At 44.2% G+C, this 24,941-nt stretch overlaps 1 protein-coding gene and 1 long non-coding RNA gene across 7 annotated transcripts in view; both read right to left on the bottom strand.

Moving 5' to 3' along the window:
• BCAT1 (branched chain amino acid transaminase 1) overlaps positions 1-19,443 on the bottom strand; it is a 57,841-nt gene extending 38,398 nt beyond the window's left edge. For 3 of the 5 annotated variants that reach the window (XM_038153912.1, XM_038153913.1, XM_038153916.1), the window contains exons 1-2: positions 19,297-19,443; positions 3,179-3,229 (exon numbers count right to left, since the gene is read on the bottom strand). In XM_038153912.1, the coding sequence (XP_038009840.1) occupies positions 3,179-3,229; positions 19,297-19,305 (60 nt within the window). In that variant the 5' untranslated portion in view covers positions 19,306-19,443. Of the gene's footprint in view, positions 1-3,178; positions 3,230-4,943; positions 5,121-19,296 lie in introns of all 5 variants that reach the window. The other 2 variants (XM_038153914.1, XM_038153915.1) reach the window with 2 other exon arrangements.
• A 6-nt stretch (positions 19,444-19,449) lies between these two features.
• LOC119708053 lies at positions 19,450-22,743 on the bottom strand. Of its 2 annotated transcripts, none has more exons than XR_005258948.1 (3): positions 22,569-22,743; positions 20,213-20,328; positions 19,450-19,485 (listed from the first exon to the last, which is right to left on the bottom strand). It is a non-coding gene; the product is annotated as an uncharacterized LOC119708053 (long non-coding RNA). The 2 variants fall into 2 exon arrangements; XR_005258947.1 differs by having other exon boundaries at positions 19,451-19,488.
• Positions 22,744-24,941: the final 2,198 nt, after the last annotated feature.

The raw sequence follows: 24,941 nt of genomic DNA, 5'->3' as shown, positions 1-24,941 counted from the left end.
CATGTATCAGCCTCAAAGGGAAAACAAAGACAAATTCCAAGACAAAAGGCTACATTAAATCATCTTTCAGGATATGAAAAAAATAAAAGGCATCCCAGACACCTTTAGCTTCCTAACAGTGCTAGGAATGCCAAGTCAGAATTCACACATTAAAGAAACCAAATCAGAGTTACATATGGAAACAGACTTCTACATTCTCCAAGCAGCATTAATTCTGTCTTGTGGCAGCACAATGAGCAGAATGAATGCATTAAATGAACTACCAGATTTTTAGTCATAAAAATTAAAGTGCCTTAGACATAATTGTGTGCTGTTTTGTGGTATTATTGGATGCAAATGCAAGAACAAAACCAGATATGTGCATTTTTTTGATCCAGCTTCCCAAAAAAAACATTCAGTGGCACAAAGGATGACTGTGCTCTCCATTACTGCTGTGATATCCCCTCACAGAGATCCAGTGCTGCCTCTAGACAAAAACTCCAACTTAGGTGTGGTCACAAATCACCATCTGCTATTTAAATAAATATATGTGTAAGTGCATACAACAGCTGAGGGAGGCAAGAAGATTTCAGTCACACGGAAGGAGCTTGGTAGATAAATCCTGGAAATCTGGCACTTTCTACCATACAGGAAACTGCAGCATAATCACTATTTCCTTCCACGTTTCTTAGCTGTTCCAAGATCCCTGCTCCTGTGGCAACTCTAAATGCCATGCATGAAATGCCCTGTAAACCACAGACCTGCAGGATGAGACTTTTAATTGCAGGATTGAGTCAAATTAAGGCAGCTCAGGGGCAGTCAGGATGGAGGAAATGCCAATTCTGACCTGCTGCTTTTAAAGAAGCATGAGAACGGAGAACAGGCAGCAGTTAGAGGGGCTCGCTGCCTGCCAGAAATTGTGGTAATATTCATGCCTTCCCTCCCAGTGTACAGGGACTTTCTGACTCCACCTTTCAAAGCCAGGCAGAAACTGCAGCAAAACTCAAAGCAGCTCACCCCACCTAAAAAGCTCAGCACTGCATTCTGAACAGAAATGTCTTCAGAGGGCTAATCTGGCATTCAGATGCTGGGCATGACCCACTGTAAACAATATGTTTTATGTAAGCTTTAACCAAAACCATACCCTGTTTTCTGCACTCCCACAAGCTTGGCTTGCTTAGGTCACTGGCACAGAGTTGCAGCTTTGCTCAGCCCCATGGGTCAGCTTGATTCCTTTGAAATATTATTAGCTATAGTTTCTGAAATTGTAACCCTATAACTGTCTTCCACAAAAATGTTTGAGAAGCTCCCTAGAACGAATCCAGGCTATTTTATTTTCATTTTCTGTTGCTGGTTTTGTCTTCATTTTTGAAGTTTTTCCGTCTTGATTTTACAGTGAAGTTACAGAGGCTGAAAAATAATTATTGTAATGCATCATACTACACCCAGGACCTATATTCTCACCTTAACTTTTATACACACACTTCCCACATTACAGCAATTCCTAGAAATCTCTCAATTTCTAGAATTCTCTAGATTTCTAGAAAATCTCAGCTCACCTTCAGAAACAGAGCCATAAGGCAGGAATGAAGACTCACAAATTAGACTTCAGCCAGAGCCAGCTGCTTTCTCCTAGCATTATTCCCTTTATGACCATCTGTCCCACCTGTTAAAGCGTTTTTCCCCTCACCCAGCCTCTCCACTACAATGATTTGCCATTCTGGCTGACACACAAATATCAGTGGAAAGGAACCTGGACTAAATCCAGCTTTGTGCCACTTGGTATTTGGAGCTTTGGTAAGGCACCTGCTTGACTGCTGGTATAATTAAATCTGCCTTAAGCATGGCTTAGTTTATGCCAAGTTCACCTGTGACCCAAACACAGAGTTTGTTGTCACTCTGCCTTCCTTCTGGACTGCCTCAATGAGTGAAATTTGCCTCAGTTTACACAAGGTCTCCTGTACAGCCATTCTTGTTTGCAAACAGCCCAGCAGCACACGCTGCTGAATGAATCTACTGAGCTCTCTTTACTGAAGGTGAGTCCACAAAACAGCCCCTGCACTCCAGACTTGTGATTTCTTGTGGTTTCAGAACTGGCTGCATGCCTGGTTTTGTCAGCATTTTTCAAATCAGACCTTCTGGCTGAAAAGTCATCCTGAATTTTCCTCCTTGGGCAGAATTGCCAGAGAGACTCAACACAAAGAAACGAGGAAGAGAAGAACCGGGAAGGGCTGAGAATGAGGAAATAGAAATTAAATGGCATGTTGCTACACAGTGAAATTCTGTAGTCATGGACTCTCAAGAATTCTTTGCTGTTTTCAATGAGACCAACATCAGAATAAACCTTACCAAAGATACTATATATATATTATATATGTTATAATATACAATATATTGCATTATATATATACACACACATATATTTGGTAATATAAATATTATCAAATATTTATTGCTACATTAATTTTTCATGTCTCTTTAGAGCCTGACAACTGAAGGGGAAATAATTACTTAAGCATAGTTCAGAAGATTGCACAGCTGTGGCACTGCCCAAAAAAAGTCAGGAAGAACACAACACTTTCAAAGCATATCATCATAATTTCATCTCATGTACTGCTGACAATAGCCAGAAATAACAGGAACAGAACTGCTGAAAAAACATGAGTTTCTCTGAGTACTACTTTTCTATTTCTGCAAAATATAGATAAGGCTTTTTTAAAGACTGTGAATCAGGGAATAAGAGAGAAAAAGAATTACAGATGTGTGACAGAAAGAATAAAGGCAAAGGATGCAGAAAAGGCAGGAAAAAGGAAATTAGGACAGATGCAGAATCCAAAGGAGCACATGCTGACAGACTCTGCACTTCCAACAGAAAACTGGAAGCTGACATCTGTACCCATACAGTTTTAAAATGAGCTCTTAGTTACTCACACTGCATTCAGGAAGGAGGCAGAGGGAAAGAATGGTATCTCGAGTGAGCTCATTTCTAGGCGTGAGATTAAAATAAAAAGAGAGGGATGCAATTTCATGGCAGCTCCTGGCAGCTGCCCAGCATTCCTGACTGTCCCAGCCCTGCTTGTTGTGGAGTGCTGATAATGTTCCCAAGCTGCAGTGCTTTGGAGCCCTTCTGCGATCCTCGGCTCTGCTGCTTTGGGACACAATGGAAAAAAACCTTCTTCTGAAGGCCATTCACACGTACCTTGAAAGAGTCGGTCATTTGCTTTCCTGTTTCTCCCGAGAGTCCTCCGCCCTAGGAAAAACAAACCCAGAGCAAATCAAATTCACTGCACATTGCAGGAAAGGTGACACTCATTCATTCATTGTTTCAGGCACAGACTGCACTGCATCAGCAGACCCTGCCATCAGTAAATTCATCAGCAAGAACTTTGTGCTGAGTTCTTAGCGCAACTTTCCATCTTCTGGGCTCTCAGTTTTACTTCAGCTCCTTTATTTTGTGCAACTGCACTTCAGGGCTTTATATACGTAACACATGTATACACACAGAACATCCTAGATTCCATTATCACTCTGCAGTGTAGAACACAACATCACAAGTTTTTCATCCAGAGCTGAATTAATAAATTGGGTTTTTACTCAAGTTTCTCTGCTGAAGTGTCTACTTAACAGGTTTGCTTTTGCCTTTTTTTAAGAGAAGGTTGAGTAGGCAGAATGGAAGAAAAAAGAAAGAATTTGTTTTGTTAAATCCTTCATTAAACAAAGACAGTAATAAGGAATTATTCACCTATATGAATAAATAATGAGATTATTTTGCATTATCTACAATGTTGATCTTCAGGCTTCTGCAAAGGAACAGGGAGGGGAAAGAAGGGGAAAAAAAAAAAGAGGAGTGCTAGCTCCAGGCATCCTGGATAACAGCCAGGGGGAAGCCATCTACCTAAAAAAAAGATTCCCAGTAAATCCCACAGCATCACCTTAGCATCTCTGTGGATCCTCCTGCAGCACCTGTGCCTTCCCTGCCAGTTACACCACGGAACAGAGGAGACAAGGAGAGCCCAGCAGGGCTCCTTGTTTGCCAGCAGCCTCCAAGAAGGAGCTGGAAGGGTGCAGAGGCTTGGGAGAGGGAAGAAGGCACCAGGAGCAAGAGCTTGGGGTGATGGTTGAAAGAGGGTGGCTTTAGGGAGCACAGCTGGAAGGACGGAGAGGACTTGGCGGCTGGCTCTCAGCCTCGCTGCATCTCAGGCTGGAGCTCCCAGTCCAGATGGGAAAGCCCCAGATCAGAGGTACAACCCCCTGATGGAAAGAAGCAGAGAAAAGCTTCCATGGTCAGCCGGTGAGATCCCAGCTCTCCACAGGGAGCAGTGCTCACGCCCAGGGAGGGCTGGTGCAGGTGATGGCAGCGCCAGGGACACAGCAGGGTCAGGGACACAGCAGCCACCTGTCCTGCAGCAGCCACCAAAATGTGGGGCCACGGCTGGCACCACATGGATCACAGGCTTACACAGAAGGCAAGTAACAGGACTCCCTTCCCTTTTTACAGATCTTGGGAATATGGTAAACTGACACACAAAAAAAAAAAAAAAAGCAGTATTTTCAGTGGACCTTCCACAGATCACAGCCTTGCTACCAGCAAAAAATAAAAGGCAAACTCCCAGCCACAGCAGATCTCACTTCCTCTCCCCTTCCCCCCAGGGAGCCCCCCACATCCCTCCTGCTGCCTCTTCTCTTCTCAGCTTTAACCCTGCTGTTCCTCTTTTTTTTGTAGCTCTCTACAGCAAGGCAGGCAATCGTGGCTACAGGACCCTTCCCATGCACTACAAGAATGTGCCAAGAGAGATCATAAATCTCTTTACAGTATCCTTCATTAAAAAATATGCTTTATTTGCCTTAAAGCTGGGGGTTTTCTACTCCAGAAAGACAAGACTTTGGCAGAGTGGCGGACCCAAGCAGGACTAAAGTGTCACCCAAAGCCAAGGACACTGTACAACAACAGCTCCTTGCTTTACCTGTAATTTTTCAAACGCTTCCAAAGCCACTGGTAAAATCCTAGAAAGCCTTCATGACACCCTCAGCTGACAGCAGTGAAGAATGATGGATGGAGGCAGCTGATTTTTCTCTGCACTGCAGTGAATCAGGATGGAGAACGTGCTGGTTCCCAGCTAACAGGATGGCAATTGCCAGCTCTGGAAGAAAAATATCCTAAGCCATCATCCCAGCTCTGGAAAAGAAATATCTCAAAGAGCTCCAGCTCCACTGCTGGCTTTTGTCTAACATCCAGCATGCCAAGTTGGATTTGCTAATAATAATTACTGGTGACAGCAAATACTGACAAGTACTCAACCATCATGCTTCAGTTTCTTCCTGTTGTTGCTTCACAGAGCTGCCCTAAAGCAAGAGCTGGCATCAGCACAGAGGACTGGAGCTGGATACAGCTTCATATTCTCTTTCATGATCTTTTTTAAAGATACCAAGCTTGCATGTGAATTTGAAGTGCAGACCACCTACAGGAACAGCCCCTGGGGGCTCCATCACCTTGCCCCTCAGTTCAACATTACCACTGACCTCAGTGAAGTCACCAGCCCAATTTTTGGGCACATGCCATGGGGCCAATCCTGCTCTCCATGAAGTCATTATTAATTTTTAGATTTAACTCACATTTAAAGCAAGTAGCTAACTGCCTTTGTTAACCACACTGAGATTAAACTGAGTTAATCCCTCAGCACTAGAAAGAAACACCACAATTACTTCCTAATTAATGGAGTCATATTTAATGGCTCCACAGCCTACAAATCTGAAACATGTTGCTGAGTGCAATATGGAAAATTGCTCCCTGGTTTAGTGCCAGTGCTGCCAAGGGAGATATGCCAAACATAACTGTGCCCTTTGTGTTTAACAGCATGGTAGATTTAAACCTGCCCCCATTAAAACACTGATGTTATCCCAAAGATACATTTGAGCCACTGGGTCAAAAACTTCTCAAAAGTCACTCAGGAGTGTCTCAAGTAGCTGTACAATTACACAAGCATGACATTATTTCCTATGTTGTGCTGTAGAGATAACAGTGTTTTCTCTGTGGTGTATGTAACTGCTTTTTCTAAGTAGGAAATAGAAGGGTATTTCAAAGTTTTCCTTTGAAAATACTGAAAACACACATTGATTTTAACACTACTGTAAAGCCTGTGTGAGAACGAGGTGTAAAATCTTACAATAGATTAAACTTGGTTGAAAAATGGGGTTTATATGTCATTTCATCACTGTGAAACACCACTGAAATAAAGACCTGCTGAGAAGTAACTCTGTTACTGCATTTCCTCAAGATCTCAATGCTCTAATGACCATTAAAAATCATTTAGCACTGACAGAGTAACCCCAACGCACTCGGGATATCAGTGCTCCCTCACACCAGCACTTCGCTCCTTCCACAGGGCACAGCTAAAGCCTCAGTGCTGTTTGTGTATGGAACACTTCCTGGCACTTCTGGCCGATCTTGGGCTCAACAGTTGTCACCTGCCCTTCTGCTAGAGCTCTCCCAAACCTGGACATGCAGCTCCTGCACCTGGTCCTCAGGCTGCCTTAGACACACACACACATCTACATCTCCTGGCATCGTGGTGCTGCAGTCCATGCTGTCCTGCTGCCTCTGGCACACCTTGTGTGCACCTGGTCCTCAGGCTGCCTTAGACACACAGACACACATCTACATCTCCTGGCATCATGGTGTTGCAGTCCATGCTGTCCTGCTGCCTCTGGCACACCTCCTCTACACCTCTGCAGTCAGATCACTCAGCCTCCTGCCACAAAACCAGGCCCATCTCCTCCCTGAACTCCCCAGGCTTCCTGCACTGCATGAGCGTGCCTTAGCTGCTCCTGTGCCTTCACACCTGGGGGCTTTTGGGGGCACTCTCAGCATCAGCATCTTTGTTCTGGTTTGGGACTGTCTGCTCTATGAACTGCAATTCCACCAGGTGTGCTTGGGGTTCAGCTACTGCATCCCCCTGGCTCATCATCAGTCATGAAACAGGAACTGAAGAGTACCAGAAGCTGTGAACTTCACCTGCAAACTGCATTTCTTTAATCCATGGTGTATGAGATCATTTATTTAAAAAAAAAAGTTACCAGTTCTCAAAGAAATTTTCCAGTTACCTCTATGTGCCACGTACTTTGTCACTCTTTCTCAAATAAAACTAGTTCTTTATTCAGTTCCCTGTTCACTTAATTTTCCCTGTAATTAGAGAACTCTTCTGACCATGAGGGAACAGAAAACTTTCCCTAGCAGAAGGCAAGAGTAAGGAAACAAATTGAAAATGTTGTCTACAGAGCTCACATTTTCAGCTAGGAAATCATACTGGATGCTTTTCAAAACAACTCAAGGTCTGCAGCCTCACAGAACCCTCAGTCATCTGTTTTGGTTTCAGCAGTCACCTGTGTGAAAACCCCCACAGACAGCTCCAGGGTCTCCACTCTGAGGGACACTTTCATCAGCAGCACCAGTGCCCCGCTGAGTACTGCCAGTGACAGGAAGGCCTGCAAACCCAATTTCATGCCCATGAAAGAACTGCAGACAGTGCATTTTGGGGCAAGCACTGGCCATTCATGGAGGTCCAGGACCTGAAGAGACCAAATAAAGCACAGATACACAGCAGCGACTGCACAGAGCTCCTCCTACCAAAGCAAACCCATCCCTGCTCTAAACACCATCCCATCCTGCAGCAGCCATCAGGCCCCAGAAAAGATGCATCAGAAATTTCCTCTCAGTCAGGAGTTACATGAAAGACAATTTTCAAGGAAGAAAGTCCTTTCTGAGACATTTCTCCAAGCTAAAACAGTCTCTTAGTGCTGTTTCCCCATGCCTGCCTCTGGCCACTGAGTGTCTAAGAAATACTTCATGCTCTAATGTGCACTGGAAGGATAATGGAACTAGAGCCCTTGCCAGGTTGCAGGAATACAGCAGATCAATAAACCCAATACAGGACGCACACTCTGGCACAGGCAAGGCAAATGAGGCGTGTGGGGACAGGTACTCTGTCATTCACAGCACACAAACCAGAGCTGCCCTCCTGCTCCAGGATAAAACACAACCCAACGTGCACAAAAAATGCCATATATTCTGTATTGCTACAGCCAGGCAAGAACACTGCCATGACTTCAAAACAGCTTTTATCTGTCCCTAGGAAATGTTAATACAATTTGGCAGCCATATCACATAAAAGATGAAAAAAATCCCACTAATAACGTTCACAGCTTAACAAAAAAAACCAACCAACCAAAAAAAACAAACACCAAAAAGCAGCAAAAACCAACCAACCAAAAAAACCCCCCCAAAAACCAAACAAAAACCCTCCAAAAAAAAAAAACCAAGAAAAAAAAAAAACAAACACCAAAACAAAATAAAAACCCCACACACTGTCAGAGAGAAGTTGCTGAAGGGCCAAGTGATATAATATTACTTTTAATATCAACTAATTCATTTTTTTTATTTAATGACACTTGTGAAAGATTTCCAGAGTTTAAGAAGCTCATTTATGGAAGCCAAGAGCCATAAAAGCACTTTAATCCTGTCTCTATGCTGCAGGTATGTGAACATGACATACACGTCTGTGCCACCATGCAAACGTCACCGGGTCCATGTGTGGGGCAGGGCCATTTCCACAATTTCCAGTGCTAATTTCTGCATTCCAATACGTTCTTTAAGACTGTCCCTCCCTGCACAGATGTTCCCTGATGCCCTGTCAGCGTGGCATTATCACCTCACTGGAGCTGCTTGTCCAACCTTGGGCTGGCACTAATGTTAGTTAAACAGAGGCTGTGCCACGACAGCACACAACAAAGGAAAGCACAAGGCAACTAGTGTAGCAGAAAAAGAGGGCTTCCACACTATTTAATAATCATTCTGCCTCACAGTGAGGGCATTGGGGCTTAGGAAACACAAGAGGTTTTATGTCCAAGAAAGCTGCATTGCATACAATAAGGTTGAATTGAAATAGATTGTAATTAAATTAGTCTGAAAAACTGTGCAGGCACTTATCCCTGACTTGAGCAGTTCACTGGCTTTAATTTAAAGCAGTTTAATTGGTCTGACTAAAACTGAAATATGTTCCTCTTAAAACAGGCATCACTGTTTTTATTACACTTAAATAAAAGACAATTCAGATTATCTGAGCACAACTTGCTGGTTAGAAAAGCCTTAGAACAGAGGCCATCAGAAGCAGAAATATTCAGCTAGTCCACCCCAGACTCGTGTTTAATAACATTTATGGCTGAATCACATCTGTAAAAGCAGACAAACTTGGGTCCACAAGAACAAATAAATGCAGATCAATGCTTGCAAAGTAAAGCCATTACAAGCAGCACTCTGGTGAAAAACCTCTTCTAGAACTAATGCCAATCTTTTGACTCAGTGCTTAAATTAGTATTTGAGTAAGTTCAGTAATGCCTGAACTGATGCAGAAGAAAGCTTGTCTCAGCTCACTTGAAAGACAGCAAGGCTAAGCTGAAGGACATCTATTCCTGAAGTCCAAAGAGAACATGGGCTTGACAAACTGAATTACCAAGAACTCCAAAGGAAAAAAGAGACCAGCGGAAGCAGAAAACAAATTAATTTGCTGAAACTAACGCTAAGGAGAACCTGACCAGGGATCCATTCAGCTTCAGGCTGAATTTATTTTGTCACATATTTCAGAAAAATTTACAGCTTGAGCTGTGAATTACAACCACACACCATGGAGCCTGAAGTGGGATTCCTCCCAGCTGAAAAACACTGGAAGCCTCCCAGCAGTCCCATCCAATAGAGGACACAAAGCAGCTGCAATCTCTGCGTGCTGCCCCTTTATTCAATACTCACTTTGCTCTTAATACATTTCCTGCACGTTCATACAATCCTCCTTCCTATTTTCTCAGCAGAAACAGGCAAGTACTCTAAAGAAACCCTCTTCACCAATGACCCCAGGTGCTGTGTGCTTTAACCTCGATTTCTAAAGGCACTGCTCACACTGCTCTGGATTGTTTTCCTTCCCTCCCCATGACCCTCCTGCTGCTCTGTCACTCCCCAGTGCCATTTCCTCTGTCTGCACAGTTTACTACCCTTCTGACTGGGGAAAACAGCCTGGTACAATGAGGGGAAGAGGCAGATGACCTAATGGAGCTCTTCCCTCTCTAACTCCTGCGAGCAGTGCCTCTAAGTGACTCTTTTGTTGGTTTGTTTGTCCCATCTAGCATTAATTAGGTTTTTAACAAATGCATTGTTTGCTAGAATGGCATGAAGGAAAACATGTTAAAGCAACCAGCTGGATCTGGTTGACCTAAATATTCACCTGCCTGTTTTCTAACTAGACAAGGTCTCATGGCTACATGATACAGTGATTGCTTAAACAACCTAAGTTTAATTCTGGAAGACACCACAGTTTTATTGTGTTTAGGCCCAGTTCTTTGATTTGAGATCTTTTGCATCAAAGTGGCAACAGCAAAGGGCATAAATGCTGTTGCATGCTTTCCCCTAACACTGTAGCAGGGCTTTGCTCTTTACCACAAGCTTGTGCTCATTACGTTTTCTCTAACATTTCCCTTTCCTCACGTATTCTAAAAGCCAGGTACTAAATCAGCATTTTAAGATTTTATAGTAAAATTAGGCAGGCTGCATTTTTAACTGCACTCTTATACCAGAAAAAATGAGCCTAAGCACAATAAAAACTAATTTGTTTCTTTTCCTTGAAGATTCTGTTACACTGACCATATTTTTTATTCTGAAACAGCTGCACAGATAAATGACAGATCTGATTTAAAGATGCATAAAATGTAGCTTGCAATTTATTTGTGAAATTGCGTTATAGTGGAAACTCCACACAGATTCAGCAGCTGATGACCAAGGCAATTGACTTTATGCAATTACCAAATGAAAATATAAATAACACGAAGGCATAGAGCGCAGAAACAAATCAAATCATTGTCTGATGAGTTACTGAAGGCTTAGAACTGGAAGCAAACAATTTAGTGCGGGAGACCAAAGCTTCTGCAGTTTGCAAATAAATCCCTGTAAACTCCTGGGGGGTGGAAAAAACCCCAACCGAACCACAGCAGAGACAGTGACGGATTCCAAAATGAGAAGAGACATGCCCAAAGAAAAAAGCTAGCAGACAAAAACCTGTTTTTAAGGACACAGTCCTGTGTGCAAGCTCCCCCACAAGTGCAGCAGCAGCAGGAGAAGCACGAGGCCAGCCCGGAATCAGTGGCCTGTGGAAGGGGTCATTTGGAGCTATTCTCAGAGTGCTCAGACCGTGTCCCATTTAAGCCCATTCTGCACTGGAATCAGGGTTTACATAAGACACTGAGGAAAGATGAATGGCACACTGAAAACAAAGGCTCTGTGGAGGAAAAGAACAGAAGAGCTTTTGGAGGAAGGAGGAGTTACTTTTTTCCCCATAAGTGCTGTGTAAGTGCCACTAGAGATGACAGAACAATGCAATGCCCATGTGTGGCTGCTGGTGTGCACAGGGCTGACACCAACCTAGCCCTGGTGACTCTGCATGGCCTATTCAATCACAGCCCGTCATCAAATGCCACTGCTGAAAAGCACAAGGACTTAGTGCAGCATGCTGGCTGTTGTTCCCTGTCCCTGCTTCCCAAGAGGCTGCTGTGGCCCTGGAGCATCCAAGAGATGAAGCTGATAAGGCATGGCAGCAGCTATCTAAGCTGGGGATCTGAAAGGGCTCAGACCTGCAGGGACACACTGCCCCACTGGTCACAGAGTGCTCCCATAAGGGTGTTTCTCTGCTGCTGTTCCTCTCCAGGGTCTGAGCAAAGCCCATTTCTCAGCTTGCAGGCAGAGCTGGGCACACCCAGATGGGGGCTCTGCCTGGACCAGGCTGCAGCAGGACCCTGACTCCAATTTCAGGCTCACAGTCATCGAGTAGATCTTGGTATGAGATGCAGCAAAGTTATCCTGTGTCTCTTTAATCAGGTCATTGTCCTGGTTTAGGGCAACTTTGGGAGAAATCAGGTTTTTAACAAATGCATTTTTTAACATGTTAAAGCAACCAGCTGACCTAAATATTCACCTGCCTGTTTTCTAACTAGACAGGGTCTCATGGCTACATGATACAGTGATTGCTGAAACAAACTAAGTTTAATTCTGGAAGACACCACAGTTTTATTGTGTTTAGGCCCAGTTCTTTGATTTGAGACCTTTTGCATCAAAGTGGCAACAGCAAAGGGCATAAATGCTATTGCATGCTTTCCCCTAACACTGTAGCAGGGCTTTGCTCTTTACCACAAGCTTGTGCTCATTATGTTTTCTCTAACATTTCCCTTTCCTCATGTATTCTAAAAGCCAGGTACTAAATCAGCATTTTAACAATTTATAGTAAAATTAAGCAGGCTGCATTTTTAACTACACTGTTATACCAGAAGAACAGCAAGAAATACTGCAAATACTGTGTTCTCCTGGATTCTGATGGTGGGCTGGAACTGCTTGCTCCAGATAAAGAATGAAGACCTTCATTATTTATAAGCTTTAAAGGATCTCCTCACTGGAAGCCTGGCTCTACAGTCCCACCCAGGTGAAAGAAAGCAGAAATATCCATTTCTTCTACAATCAGGAAACTGAGGCAGGATTGTCCCACTGGCACACTTCACCCTGCCCAGCAGCTGCTTCAGGGAATCCCCTGGGGTGCCAGAACAGGGTCTGCACAAGAACTCAAACATCAAATCCATCCCAGTTCCTCTCGAGCAAGAACAGGTGCAAATGACCGATTTCCAGTGGGTTTGGCGGTTCACTGCTCACAGCTGTAACCTGTTCAAGCGTCTTGCCAACAGCACACAGGTGGTGGCTGCAGAACACCTGCCCACACCAGCTCCAGCGGGGTTAAGCCTGCCATAATTGGTTTGAAGCAATGGGAGAGCTCTCCAAAGCTGCCTTGTACCCCGGTGAGGTGTGTTTTGCTGTGCTCAAACACTGCCCTGATCTGTTTCAAGTGGACACAGGTCAACAGAGCAGAAAGGAAACTGAAGCTTTCCTCTTGATGTAAAGGGCACTAGGAACAGAGCTAAGCCAAAGGGAAAATCCTGGGGACCTGTTGGAGGACAGCTTCTACAAAAATGTTATTGATCCAATAACAGAGAGGGAGCATATTTGCATGATAGATGTTCAGCTCAGAATATTCTAGGAACTTGATTGCTTTACACTCTTTGAGTTGCAGAGGCTGTCACAGAAGGTAATAAACATTACCCACCACACCAAGCAAATGTAAATAATCCCATGGAAGCTTACTAACGAGCCAGGAAAAGCTGGGCACAGCTACAGCATCACTGCAGTGTCACACATTGCTCTCTTCAATGTGGTACAACAACAAGATAACACCCAGAAGAAGCTGCTTTTCTTCGTATCATCTGCTAAAAGAGGTAAAATATTCCAAACTGGTGACAGAACCAGATATCCCACCTACTTAATATATATTCAACTGTGTAACAACTCCATGACTGGAAAAAATGATGGATAAGGCTCCAAAATTCTGGAGCTGTATTAGCCTTATCCTGTGTGTCCTTTCTAAACAATGTGAGCAAGTCCTTCATCTGAAATCCCCTATCGTTTGTTGACAGTGCCCAGAGCAAATTGGAGGCTGCCCAGGGAATTTGAGAGCAAAATATCACTCAGCACATTAGAAGTGGCCTTGGAAGAAAAGGGTGGTCACAGATGAGGCATTTGTAGAGGTGTCAGCGTTAAGCACACACAAAGCAGTGAGGACCTTTGCCCAAATCATAGCATGGTTAAAGCTGCCACAAACATAAATCAGGAGTGCCACAGTCTCTGTAAGGAAAACGACAGCTTTGAAATTGTAAGAAATGGAAATGAAGACAATCAATTGGCCTATGACAAGTACTGTAGGCTTGTCCTCCTACAATTCAACACCTGTACCCATGATCAAACAGCCCTGCTAGCTCCACAAACCTAAACTGACAAATGACTCATTTGTAACACGAGCAAAGAGTCTGTGAGGCTTCACTGCATGTGAACATCAATGTTTTTCACATTTCAGAAGGCATGAAGCTGGTCTTGAGCCCCCTAAAAGCTTAGAATTGCATCTGACTTGCCCACTGCTGAAATCCAGCTCACCTGGAAACAGCAGGACAGACCATTCATTTTATATGTATGCTCCAAGAAATATTGTGCCAAATTAACACGATGGAAACACTGCTGGCTACAGCACAACACCTGAACAGAAAATCCAAAAGAAAGCAATTGTAAATGCTAATTTTCTGCTTAGTGAGCAATCAGGAAGGAACGCTGTTACTGAACTTCTATCTTCAGTTGTCAAGAAGAGAATCAAAGTGCAAATGCCAAAAATGGTTGCTGAAAAACTGCTGAAAGATAAAGGATAATATTAAAAACACAGATGACATACTCAAGATGGAGAAATATCTCAAATACACGAGCATGTGAATAGAATTATTGTTTTTTTCATGCATGTAACACATGCAGCTGTGGCAAAACTGTGCCTGTGTAGCCACTACATGTAGTAACACCCTGTGCTAAGACTATTTCTTCATGCTTATTCATTTTTTCTAGATGTTACCCTCTATATTTCAGGCAATACTTTCTAGCAATTAGGAAGGGGTTTGTCAGATTTTAAGCAGGCATTGCCACAGGGCAGAATTCAGGGCTGTGATGCTGATAATTCAATAATAAATCTTCGTGTTCTGTTCTCAAAAAAAATAATTATTGTACTCATAACTATAATTGTATAAAGACAGTTTATAACAAACAAGCTATAAACTATGGAGCCTATTAAAAAAATACTTAAACTTTTCTACATCCAAGATCAAAAACTTAACCTCTCCACCAGTTTCTTCAAACTTTAAAATCAGGGAAGTAAAACCTGCATTGTGCATCTGGTAAGAAATTCACATAGCAACTGACCTGACCTATGTTGACAATAATTTCACAGTAAATGCTAACTCTTGAAGTTTCTTTTCCATACTTGTTTGATTAAGAATTTCCTTTATTTTAATGGAGGTTGAGAAACTCTACATCAAAAGAAATTGCATTGTTACTGCTGATTCGAGGTGGACTACCTATAACTTTTAATTAATTGCATGATGATAAGCAATTGTATCATTTTATAAGAGTAGAATATGCAATTTCATGTGGTAACCTTATAGACTGTATTTCAGGTGCATAATTTCAAGTTCACATTCCTGAAAATCAAAAATATCTCCTTTCATTCAGTGCTTTATAGTTTTCCAGCTTAACCTCTTCTGTCAAGCACATGGATTTCCTCAAGATAATAAAAAAAATACTACTATACTGACATGTTAAGAATATACCTTCTGCAAAGCAATCTGCCTACAGTGGTGCCTTTAAACACCACCTTTACACAGACTTCTCTGTTGAAAAGCCAAGCATTCAGGGCTCTGGACAAATACGTGCTGCTCCACACCACTGGGTGTGTCAAAAAGCTAAGACTGGATTTTAAAAAATTTAGTTTCTAAGCTTTTTCTCAGGACCACAGGAAAACCCAGGCTGGAAGGAACCTCAGGATGTCTTTAACTCAACCTCCTGCTCAAAGCAGGGTAGGCTCTGAGCACAGATCAGGTTTTCAGGGCTTGATCCAGCTGGGTTTTGAGAGCTCCCAAGGATGGAAACTGCACAGTCTCTCTTGGTAACCCACTTCCCAGCTGTGCTTGTGGAGGCAGCTTTTTCCTTAGATCCCATGTGAACTTTTTTTGTTTCAGTTAATGCCATCATCTCTCGTCCTCCTGCCATCCAGCCCTGCTGAGCCTGGCCCCATCTCCATCATCTTCCTCTGCATTGTGAAAGGCTGCTACTACAGCACTCCAGAGCCTGCTCCAGACTGAACACACTCTGTTCTTTCAAACTCTGAGTGCTGAAGGTTTAAAAACCTCCATTCTCAGTAAGAGTAATGCTAATTCAAACATCTGTTACAGAGGTGATGACTCTTAATACAACAGTCCAAATGAAATTAAACAAGTGGACATGCTGTCTCTGAATCCTAGTGGAAGTTATTCCAGTCAGAACCTCGTGGAATTAAACCCTATTTGTATACCAGGAAAAGCACTGTTCTGTGCTAACTAGAAGTGTTTTTATCAATATGCTCTAACAGGCACACTGAATCAGCAGTAGCTGTGTACCTGCTGAGAAGTTATATGCTGCCCTTCATTAATGCTTCAGGTATATTCTAAAATAAACTCAAAACACTCTGCAGACCTCAAGGGAAGAAGTAAATGAGTAACCCTGTTGGAATGGTATTATGGCATTAGTTTGCAAAACTAGTAATAAACTATGGGCCAAGATGCACAAAAACCCCCAGATGGATAAAACTTACTGATCATTTCTAAAGACAGTTCCAACTATTCTCATGTTAAGTTTTGGGTCCTCTGATGTACACACCAAAGGGTGCTTTCCATAAGTGTAACACTGGATTTTCCTCTGCAACAGCATATGGTAATACTTCCTAAATTGCCCTTCTGCAACAGGTGCTCTGTTTTATGATGTAATTTTACCTGGACCTTTAATGTATAAAGCCATAAAATAATGAGGTTGTTTCCAAGGTAAATGGGGCCACCCATTGACCTCATCCTGTGTTAGAATGGGAGGCATCAAGGTGCAAACACGGAAGTGACTACAAACGTGACATCTTAGGGTCACACACTACTTGGATTTATGATCTACTACCACCTAAAGCCAGGCTTTTAAGCTGAAGTTTGGGCATTTAGTCTCTCCTCTGCAGCCATCGTTGCATGTGGGTAGCCACAAGTGATTATCAAAAGCCACAAGCAGTGCTGAGAGCCTTGAGCTCCCAGAGCTGCCTCTCTGAGCTGAGCTTCCCCAGCAGCACCAAGAACATGATGTGTCACTGCGGGATGTGAACGTGCCAGTCCCCACATCTGCGGCCTAACAAGGCTGATTTGTGCAAATTTTACTGAGAGAATTTACAGCTTGGCTCCTTCATTCTGACACTGAAGGTCCTGTCCTCAAACCCACTGGTAATTTTCAGCATTACACATTCAGCTGTGATTTTCATTGCTTCCCTATGTTATGCCATTTTCTTAAATGAACAATGTCTGTTCCAATTCTTTACCATGCCCACGTTAATTTGTTTCAAAATGCCTAAGTAAATGCAGAGCACCTGAGTGTTTGCACAGTTAATTAACTGATTTACCTCCTTTCCTAACACTGTCCTCCCAGGGATAAATGAATGACTAATGAAACCCACCTGGATTATTTTCACCTGTCTAATTAAACAAAGGCTACAGCCTGCGGGCTATTTTAACAAGGTATCAGTCGTGTTAAAGCTATCTCATGACTTTGCAATCTTCTCCTTTACCTATGGCTTTGCAGCATATTTCAATGCTCCATTTCCATGGGGAAAAACGAGCATATCCCCTGGATCACACACAAGTGCTAGGCCTGTCAGTAACAATCAGTGCATTGGGTGGACAAGGCAGAGACTGCAGAAGCTGGAGGCATCATTCATTTCTTATACATTACTTTAACCAGGACAGAAAGGGAGGGTTGTGGTTGAGCTGGAAATAGTTCAAGGAAAAATGGAGGATTGTGACTAAACACAGAAAATCATTAAGGGAAAGATGAAGAGACAAGGAGGTGGAATAATGCTGTTGATTGGGTTATTTATAAATGAATCAGGTTTTACGTAAGTATGGTGATAATCAAATTGTAATTTTCTGTTCCCTTGACAAACGCTCTACAAACACACAGCGACAGCCAGAACCCTGGAGAGCTGACAGGCTGAACAGATGAGGCAAGTAAAGGGTAAAGGGCTCAGACAGCGCTGGCTTGCCCAAGGCCACATCACTTCCAAGTGGCCAGAGCATCCTTTTACTGCTGTAGCTACTGCTACAGCAAAGACAAAGAAAAGGCCAAGAAAAAGAAAAAGCGAAGGTAGGGTTTGTGCAGGTGAGAAGAGCCAGTGAGAGGTCAGTGCTGCTTTGAGCAGACAGGTTGGTAGGTCTGTGGTTTCCCTGTTACTCGTTTTTCATGTAAGGCCATGCCACAGCATTCCCGGCAGGTGCTGGATATTATAAATGTATCAAGGTAGAATATGTTATATTAATATTCTACCTTTATATATTTCACAGAATCACAATTTCAAATTCTGACACCTTGGAAAGCAGAGCCCTGCCCTCTTTCCTTGACACACAACAGGTACATCAGAAGTGATACAAAACACGAGCCTGTCCCATCCTTGAGATGCTCCATTCTGCCTCTGAGCACTGTGGCTGGGGGAGCTCCTGGCTATTTTCCCTGAGTAGTTTCAGGCCAGTTTCCTGCCATGGCTAGTCTGCCCCCTCCAGCTGCACGGAGGGCAGACAGAGCTGGGACAGCATCCCAAGGCTGCTCCATCCCAGCCCTGCCACCACGAGCAGCAACTACAGCACTGCTGCTCCACCAGCAGCACAGAGGGGCTGGGGAGACACCTACCAGTCACCTGCTGTGCCTCTACTCCACCTGCCCAAGTGACCCAAGGAAAGCAAACACCTCAGCCCTGGGTTTCCTCAGCTGTTAGCTTCAGCACAGACTGCAGCTGTGCAGCTCCCAGCCAGCCCAGCACAGAGCTGCCCCAAACCCTGAGCATCACTGCAGCGACTCACAGGGTGGGACGTGGCTGGGATGCTCCCTTGGTCCAGCTGAAAGGCAGCCGTGCTAACTCCATGCCCTTTGCCTTGACCGGCAAGACTTGTTTTAATCCCCAGATCAGGTCACTAAGCTGAAGAACATAAACATGACATTTATAAAAGGACAGTGCCCACAGATGCTCATCTGCCACGTTAGTGTTTGTGACTGAAAACTCCTCTTCTGTGATTCAAAGTTATTTGTGAAATTACTCAGAACCTCCCAGCACACATTACTAGATTTTACCCACAGTCTATTTTAGTACAAGGGCAGACATAAGAGCTTTAACAAACTCACAGGCAAAAAAAAAAAAAAAGGCTTGATGTCTGCCAGGACACCGTAACCTTTGAAGGCTTTTGGTTTGTTGCTTTTTATCAGTTTTGTTTGTTTTTTTTTCAGTCATTGAGAGTCCCATAAACATGAAATTCACCCCAAAGGAAATCATACACCTTCCCTTCCCCTTCCCCATCCTCCCTCATTATTTCTTTTCCACACGTGCTGTCTGCAATGAAAGAGGAAAAACCACACACAATCTGCCTCTGAATCTCAAACACCAAATCCGCCAGGGACAGATCCCCTTCGCAAAGCACAAACAAATCGGGGCACTGAAATCTGCGAACACAAACCGGCGAGCTACCGAGGAGCAGCCCCTGTGCCGCTCCGCGCCGCCGGAAGGATGGACGGGCGGATCTGGGCAGCAAACGCGCTCCGCTTACCTTGCTCATGCTGGCAGGAGGGGGAGACGTTCCTGCCGGGCTCCGGCCGGGATGGAGCGGGATCGCCGAGCCGCGGGGGCGGACAGAGCGGCGCTGGGAGGGATCGGGGCCGGCCGGGGCTGCTGCTCGGATCACTGCTGCCGCTGCTGCTGCCGCTGCTGCTGCTGCTGCCGGTGCTGCTGCTCGGGGCTGCTGCCGGGCTCCGATTGCATCAGCGGGCGAGGGCGGCGCGCTCGGCGGGCGCTCGGGGAGCAGCCGGGGCCGCCCCGCCCCGCCGCGCCCCAGCACCCACACCGAGCCCCCCGCTGCCCGAGCCCCGGCTCCCACACCGAGCCCCCCGGCACCCACACCGAGCCCCCCGCTGCCCGAGCCCCGGCTCCCACACCGAGCCCCCCGCTGCCCGAGCCCTGGCACCCACACCGAGCCCCCCGCTGCCCGAGCCCCGGCACCCACACCGAGCCCCCCGGCACCCACACCGAGCCCCCCGGCACCCACACCGAGCCCCGGGGAGCAGCGGCCAGGCCGAGCCCCCGCCCGCACCTCCGCTGCAGCCGGGGCACCCCCGGCCTAAAATGGCCCCGCACGGTCCGCGGCAGAGGCAGTGGAGGGGTTGTGCTCTAATTCGCACTGAGACACGTTCTCCTCAGCCCGCTTTCAGCAATTCATGGTATTCTGAGTCATTTCCTCTGCCTCGCTGTGTCCCACTCGGCTGCCACACCAACACCTCGCACTCATCCCTCCCGTCACTCTTCCCTGCTTGCCCTCGCCTCGGCTCCGGGCACGGCTGGGGCTGAGTGCCCCGGCACTGCCACCCAGCACAGGGCACAGCACGCATTGTATCTGGGATTTCTGGGGCTGCCAGAGGTGTTTCCCTGCCCACCCGTGCCCCAGGCCATGCTGAAGGTCTGGGATGTACCTGCAGAGCTCTGAGCCACCTCGGAGTTGTGGTCCCTGGCAGGCAGCTGGCCAGCACCCGAAGACAATAAATACAGCAGCCTGTCCACTGTGTTGCTTCTACCCATTCCTGTGAAACTAATACAAAAAAAAAATAAAAGAAAAAAAAACACTATTTTTTTTCAGAGAAAATGCTGCTGTAATGTTCACAAAGTGCTTACTTTCATCACAACTGATTTTACGTTTAAGTCTTTTCTTCCTTTACTAATGTGTTTGTAAAGGTTTTCCCCTTCTGATCTCCTTCAGAGTTGTTGTAGGAAGCTGTTTCATCTCAGTGAGACTGTCAGAAGTGCCAGGTTCTGCTTTGCACGATGTACATGAATTATTCTCTGTTGTACAGTGCCAGAGATGGGTTACATAAGTAGATTTTTGCTCCTGCTGCTCTTCAGACAGGTAAAAAAAATGCTATTTAGAGGATTTACAAGCATTTGGGATTCCAGAAGAACACAGGTGAGCAGCATTACCTAAAATGCAAGTTCACATGAACAGTGATATTTCAGCAGCTATCTAGGAGAGGAGAAAGATGGAGCAAAAAAACAGGAGGCAGAAAAAGCATCAGGGCAGTACTACCCAGTGCTGGTAAAAGCAATTAAATCCATTCACAAGGAGTTATCTTCAGGTTACAACCACAACATAGGAGCAGCCAGGCTGGGTCAGGCCATTTAACTCAACGTCCTGGCACTGCAATAATGCCTGCAGAGGGGTTTCAAGAAGAGAACAAGCACAAAGAGGCACTTTGCTCCACATACTCTTTCCACTACGCACTCTCATCCTCAAAGGATTTGTGCCACACCAACTTCCTGAAAGATGAATTCTCTAGGCTCAACAGCTCCTCGTGGCTTTTTGTTCTATCAATTTCTTCCTGCATGAAATTTGAGATCTTGCCCATCTTGTGCTCATCAGTTCCACAGTTTAGCTCTGTTCTGTGGAAAAACTCATAATTTTGCTTTATTTTGAATTTGCCACTTGAAAACTTCACCTCATTCTCCATTTTTCTGATCCTGAGAGACTGTAAACACAAATGAAGAGCACTTTACCCCCTGCATGTAATTTGTGATTTTACAGGCAATTGTCAAACCCTCTGTCAGCCATCTCCTTTCTCCCGCTGAGGAGTTCTAATCTTTTTTGTTTACTATAAAACATTCAATAACTTTGATCATCCTTGACTTAGGATGGGGATGTGAGCCACACAACACTCTCAAAAGCAGATCGTCATATTTACTTTTAATTTGCCTTTTTTCCCTCCTTTATTTCTTTTTGTTATAGTTCTGTTTCCTGCTTGGGCTGTTCATGAGCACTAAAGTGAACCAATCTATTTCTGAACCACTTAATTCTAAGACTTCTCTGCTAAAAGGCAACACTTCACTCGTAACCCACCCATTTATATAAATGTAGCTTTTTTTTTGTTGTTATGTGCATGATTTTATATTCACAGACATTGTTTTTACAACTGTATATTCAGTTTCATAAGGTCCTGCTGCAGATAGCCCTGGTTTGGCTGAATTGCTTTGACTCCCTTGCCCTGAAGGATTTAAATCTCATCAGCAAACTGTCTTTTTTCTCTGTTTGCCTCAATTTCCCCTTCTCTCAATTACAGACTCTTTTGTTTCTTATCTCTTACCCAATTAAAGAGAGCAACCATAAAAGCACCTTTCTTTTCCTATGAGCCTTTGCTAAGGCACTTTGTCAAATGCTTTGGAAATCCCAGTGGATTAGATCCCTTGCACCTTTCCTTCCTTTGAAGGCGTTTATGGACAGGTCAGGATTTCCTTTCAGAAAAGTCATGCTGAGTCTGCCTTTCAATGGCATATTTATCCATATATCTTTGAGCATTTCTTGTTACAGGCTGTAAAGTTTATCACTTCAGTACCCTGAACCCCTCTTCATTAAAAAAAAAAAAAAAACCAAACCAAACAAACATAACAAACAAGCTGTTTGAGTGCAATTTGACTGTTTCCAGAGCTCAGTTTACCAGTCTGAACAATCAGCCTTTTACCAAAGTTCTCTGCAACATGCTCACCACAGAGATGCATTTCAAATTATCCTTAAACTGCTGCCAACTACTGAGGTACAGAGCAGAATCCATGGCCTGGGCAAGACTAAGAAACGGGAGAAGGAAAGGGAAGGAAGAAATATTACCTGAATTTCAGAGGATTTATGCAAAGCAAAACCACCACTTACTACATATCTAGAATATGTTAAAAAAAAAAAGAGATCTTTGTACTGATCTTTTGCTTTAACTCAGGGCCAAGCTGGCCCTGAGCTTGCAAGTAAAAGTCAGAGAAAGAAGACCAAACCTCAGAAGCTGCAGAACTTACTTGAAAAGCTGCCTCTTGCCACAACATCCCCAAACCTGAAGCTGCCATTGGTAAATGGGCTAAAAAGATGTATTTTTGCAGGGATAGCTTGCATTGCCTCAGTCTAGTTACAGTCCTTTATGTAACACTCCAGAAGTTACAAGGCAAAGGACATTAGATTTACCCCTGGTGATTCACTCAGTGTGTTGCTCCATCAGTAAGAAATTACATTTTCTACACTCTGAGTATTTAATTTTGATAAAACATTATTCATTTCAACACTAGTTTTTCCATTAACACCAAGAATGCTGTCAACGCTTGACAGCACTGTTAAACTTTAGAAGTTTTAATGAGTAAATTTTCCCCACATATGAGAGAATAAGGTAATTTATATGCTCCAAGTCCAAAGTGTTTCCACAAGTTGTAGGGATTCACGAGGGGAGGAATCTGAGTCACACACATTTGCCAAACCAGACCTGAATAAATTCACCTTTGAGTCACTGAAATAGAAGGAACTGCTGTTGTGGCAATGAAAAGGCAGTGTGATATAAAGCCAAATGGGAAGTGTTGAAAGAGGAAGCTTGGAGATCTATAATTCTGTGAGAATAAAGAGCACAAACCCTTCTTGATACACTGCAAACTTTCCTCTACAACCCCGGTGGTATCCTCTGAAGAGGACAGGGAGAAGGTGGGTAGAAACCTGTTTTCCATGTAAGAAGAAGCTAAAATTCTGTGGTTTTCTTTTTTCTTCTGAAATGGCATAAAAACTCCCTGTAGAAAAATGTAGAGAAGGCAAATTTGATTCAATCAAATGGTATAATTTAGACAAAGTCTGTGCTTCAGTTTGATCCTGATCTTTTAAAACTTGCAAAGTTCTTTGTAATACAAGCCCTTTTGAAATGTGTTCCAAAGCTTTAAAAAAAAAAAATACATCTCTTCCAGAAATCCCAGAATGCTAGGTTTGAATCTTTGTGAAATACTTTACTTCTACATCAGCTTTTTTACTAAAAGTCAATCTTGCATAGTCTCAGTGACTGCATGTAAGAACACTGGCACAAATATTTAAAATAAGGAAACATCAGCTTTAAACTCAAATATTCTCCAGAGAAAACCTGTGACTGATGTCAGCCACAAAACTAAAACTCTTAAGAAGGTAAGTGGAGTACAAGACTTCCATAGAGCTGCCTTGCAGATGTGGAAACAGTTGTGGAAAGCTTTTAAAGTGAGGGAAAGACAAACCTTTGGTTAAGGATCAGGTTGGTGCTGTAAAAATTTCCTAACAGAGAAATTATCATGCAATTTTATTATATGTATACATAATTTGTTATGTAATTATACACATGTACATGTTCAGATATGTACAAAATGTTAGGGTGGGATGATTTTTTAAATTGTTTTTATTTTGGGGAAGGAGAGGTCCTTTAAAGACCGGTTAGGTCCTTTAGAGACTGGTCATTCAGGACTACAGCAATGGCAGGAGAAGCTGATGGCTGCAATTACTGCCTTCCATCGGTTTCTCTGGGTCGGGATTGAAGGCACCTGAGATGGTAGTTCATGCTTAAATAAACTCAGGTGTTTATTATTTATCAGTGAAACAGTCTCACTGCTGTGAGCTCAGCAGCTTTGCATTAGAAGGCACAAAGTGGCCAACAATCTCTTGTTCCAAGGGCTTTTCAGACTAAACTGTCCAATGAAGAGCTGACACCTGGATTATTTCCCCTTTTAACCCAATAACTGATCCCAAAGAGCCCCAGTGCAGACTGTTCTGCCCAGTCACAAAATGCCACCCAAACCCATGGAGAAGGAGGAAGGAGAAGCATGAAGAAGAAACCCAGGATGACACCCTGTGCCCTCCAGCTTGCTCCCACCCACAACACACTGAAAATCCCAAACCCTCAATTTCTCACCCAGTGACACACCCACACTGCTCTCTGGAATCCATTTCACACTTTTGTGGGTTCCAGTCTATCTTGCAGTCTGGGAAACTTTCTCCATGGATGAGGGTCAGGGTCAGTGCTGCCCTGGGGGTCAGGGCACCCCAGAGCAGACAGGGAAATAGTCCCTGTGCCCTGGGTTTCCACTCTTCCTTTGGAAAAGGAGGAGGGAGGATTGTTTGCAGAAACAGAAAGGACAGCAGCATGGTCTGGCTCCTGGTGGAATGGGATGGGATGCAGGCTCTCGGGGGATGAGCTTTCCAGAGCAGCAGGATCTTTCTGCGGCAGCACCTTCACCCGGCGCTGGTTTCCTCTCTTCCACCCTCTCCATTTTCCACCTCCTGGGCCGTGCCAGCCCCGCTGTGTGCGGGCTCTGCTCTGAAACCCCCTAGCAGAGCGATCCGGGTGTAAAATCCCAGCCAAAAAGGCCGGGAGGAGGTGGCAAGGGTTTGTCGGGGAT

Source organism: Motacilla alba, chromosome 1A (genome assembly GCF_015832195.1).
Source record: "Motacilla alba alba isolate MOTALB_02 chromosome 1A, Motacilla_alba_V1.0_pri, whole genome shotgun sequence".
NCBI lineage: Eukaryota > Metazoa > Chordata > Aves > Passeriformes > Motacillidae > Motacilla > Motacilla alba.
Note: the sequence above shows the minus strand (reverse complement) of the source record. Positions and strands in the feature narration are given on the sequence as shown.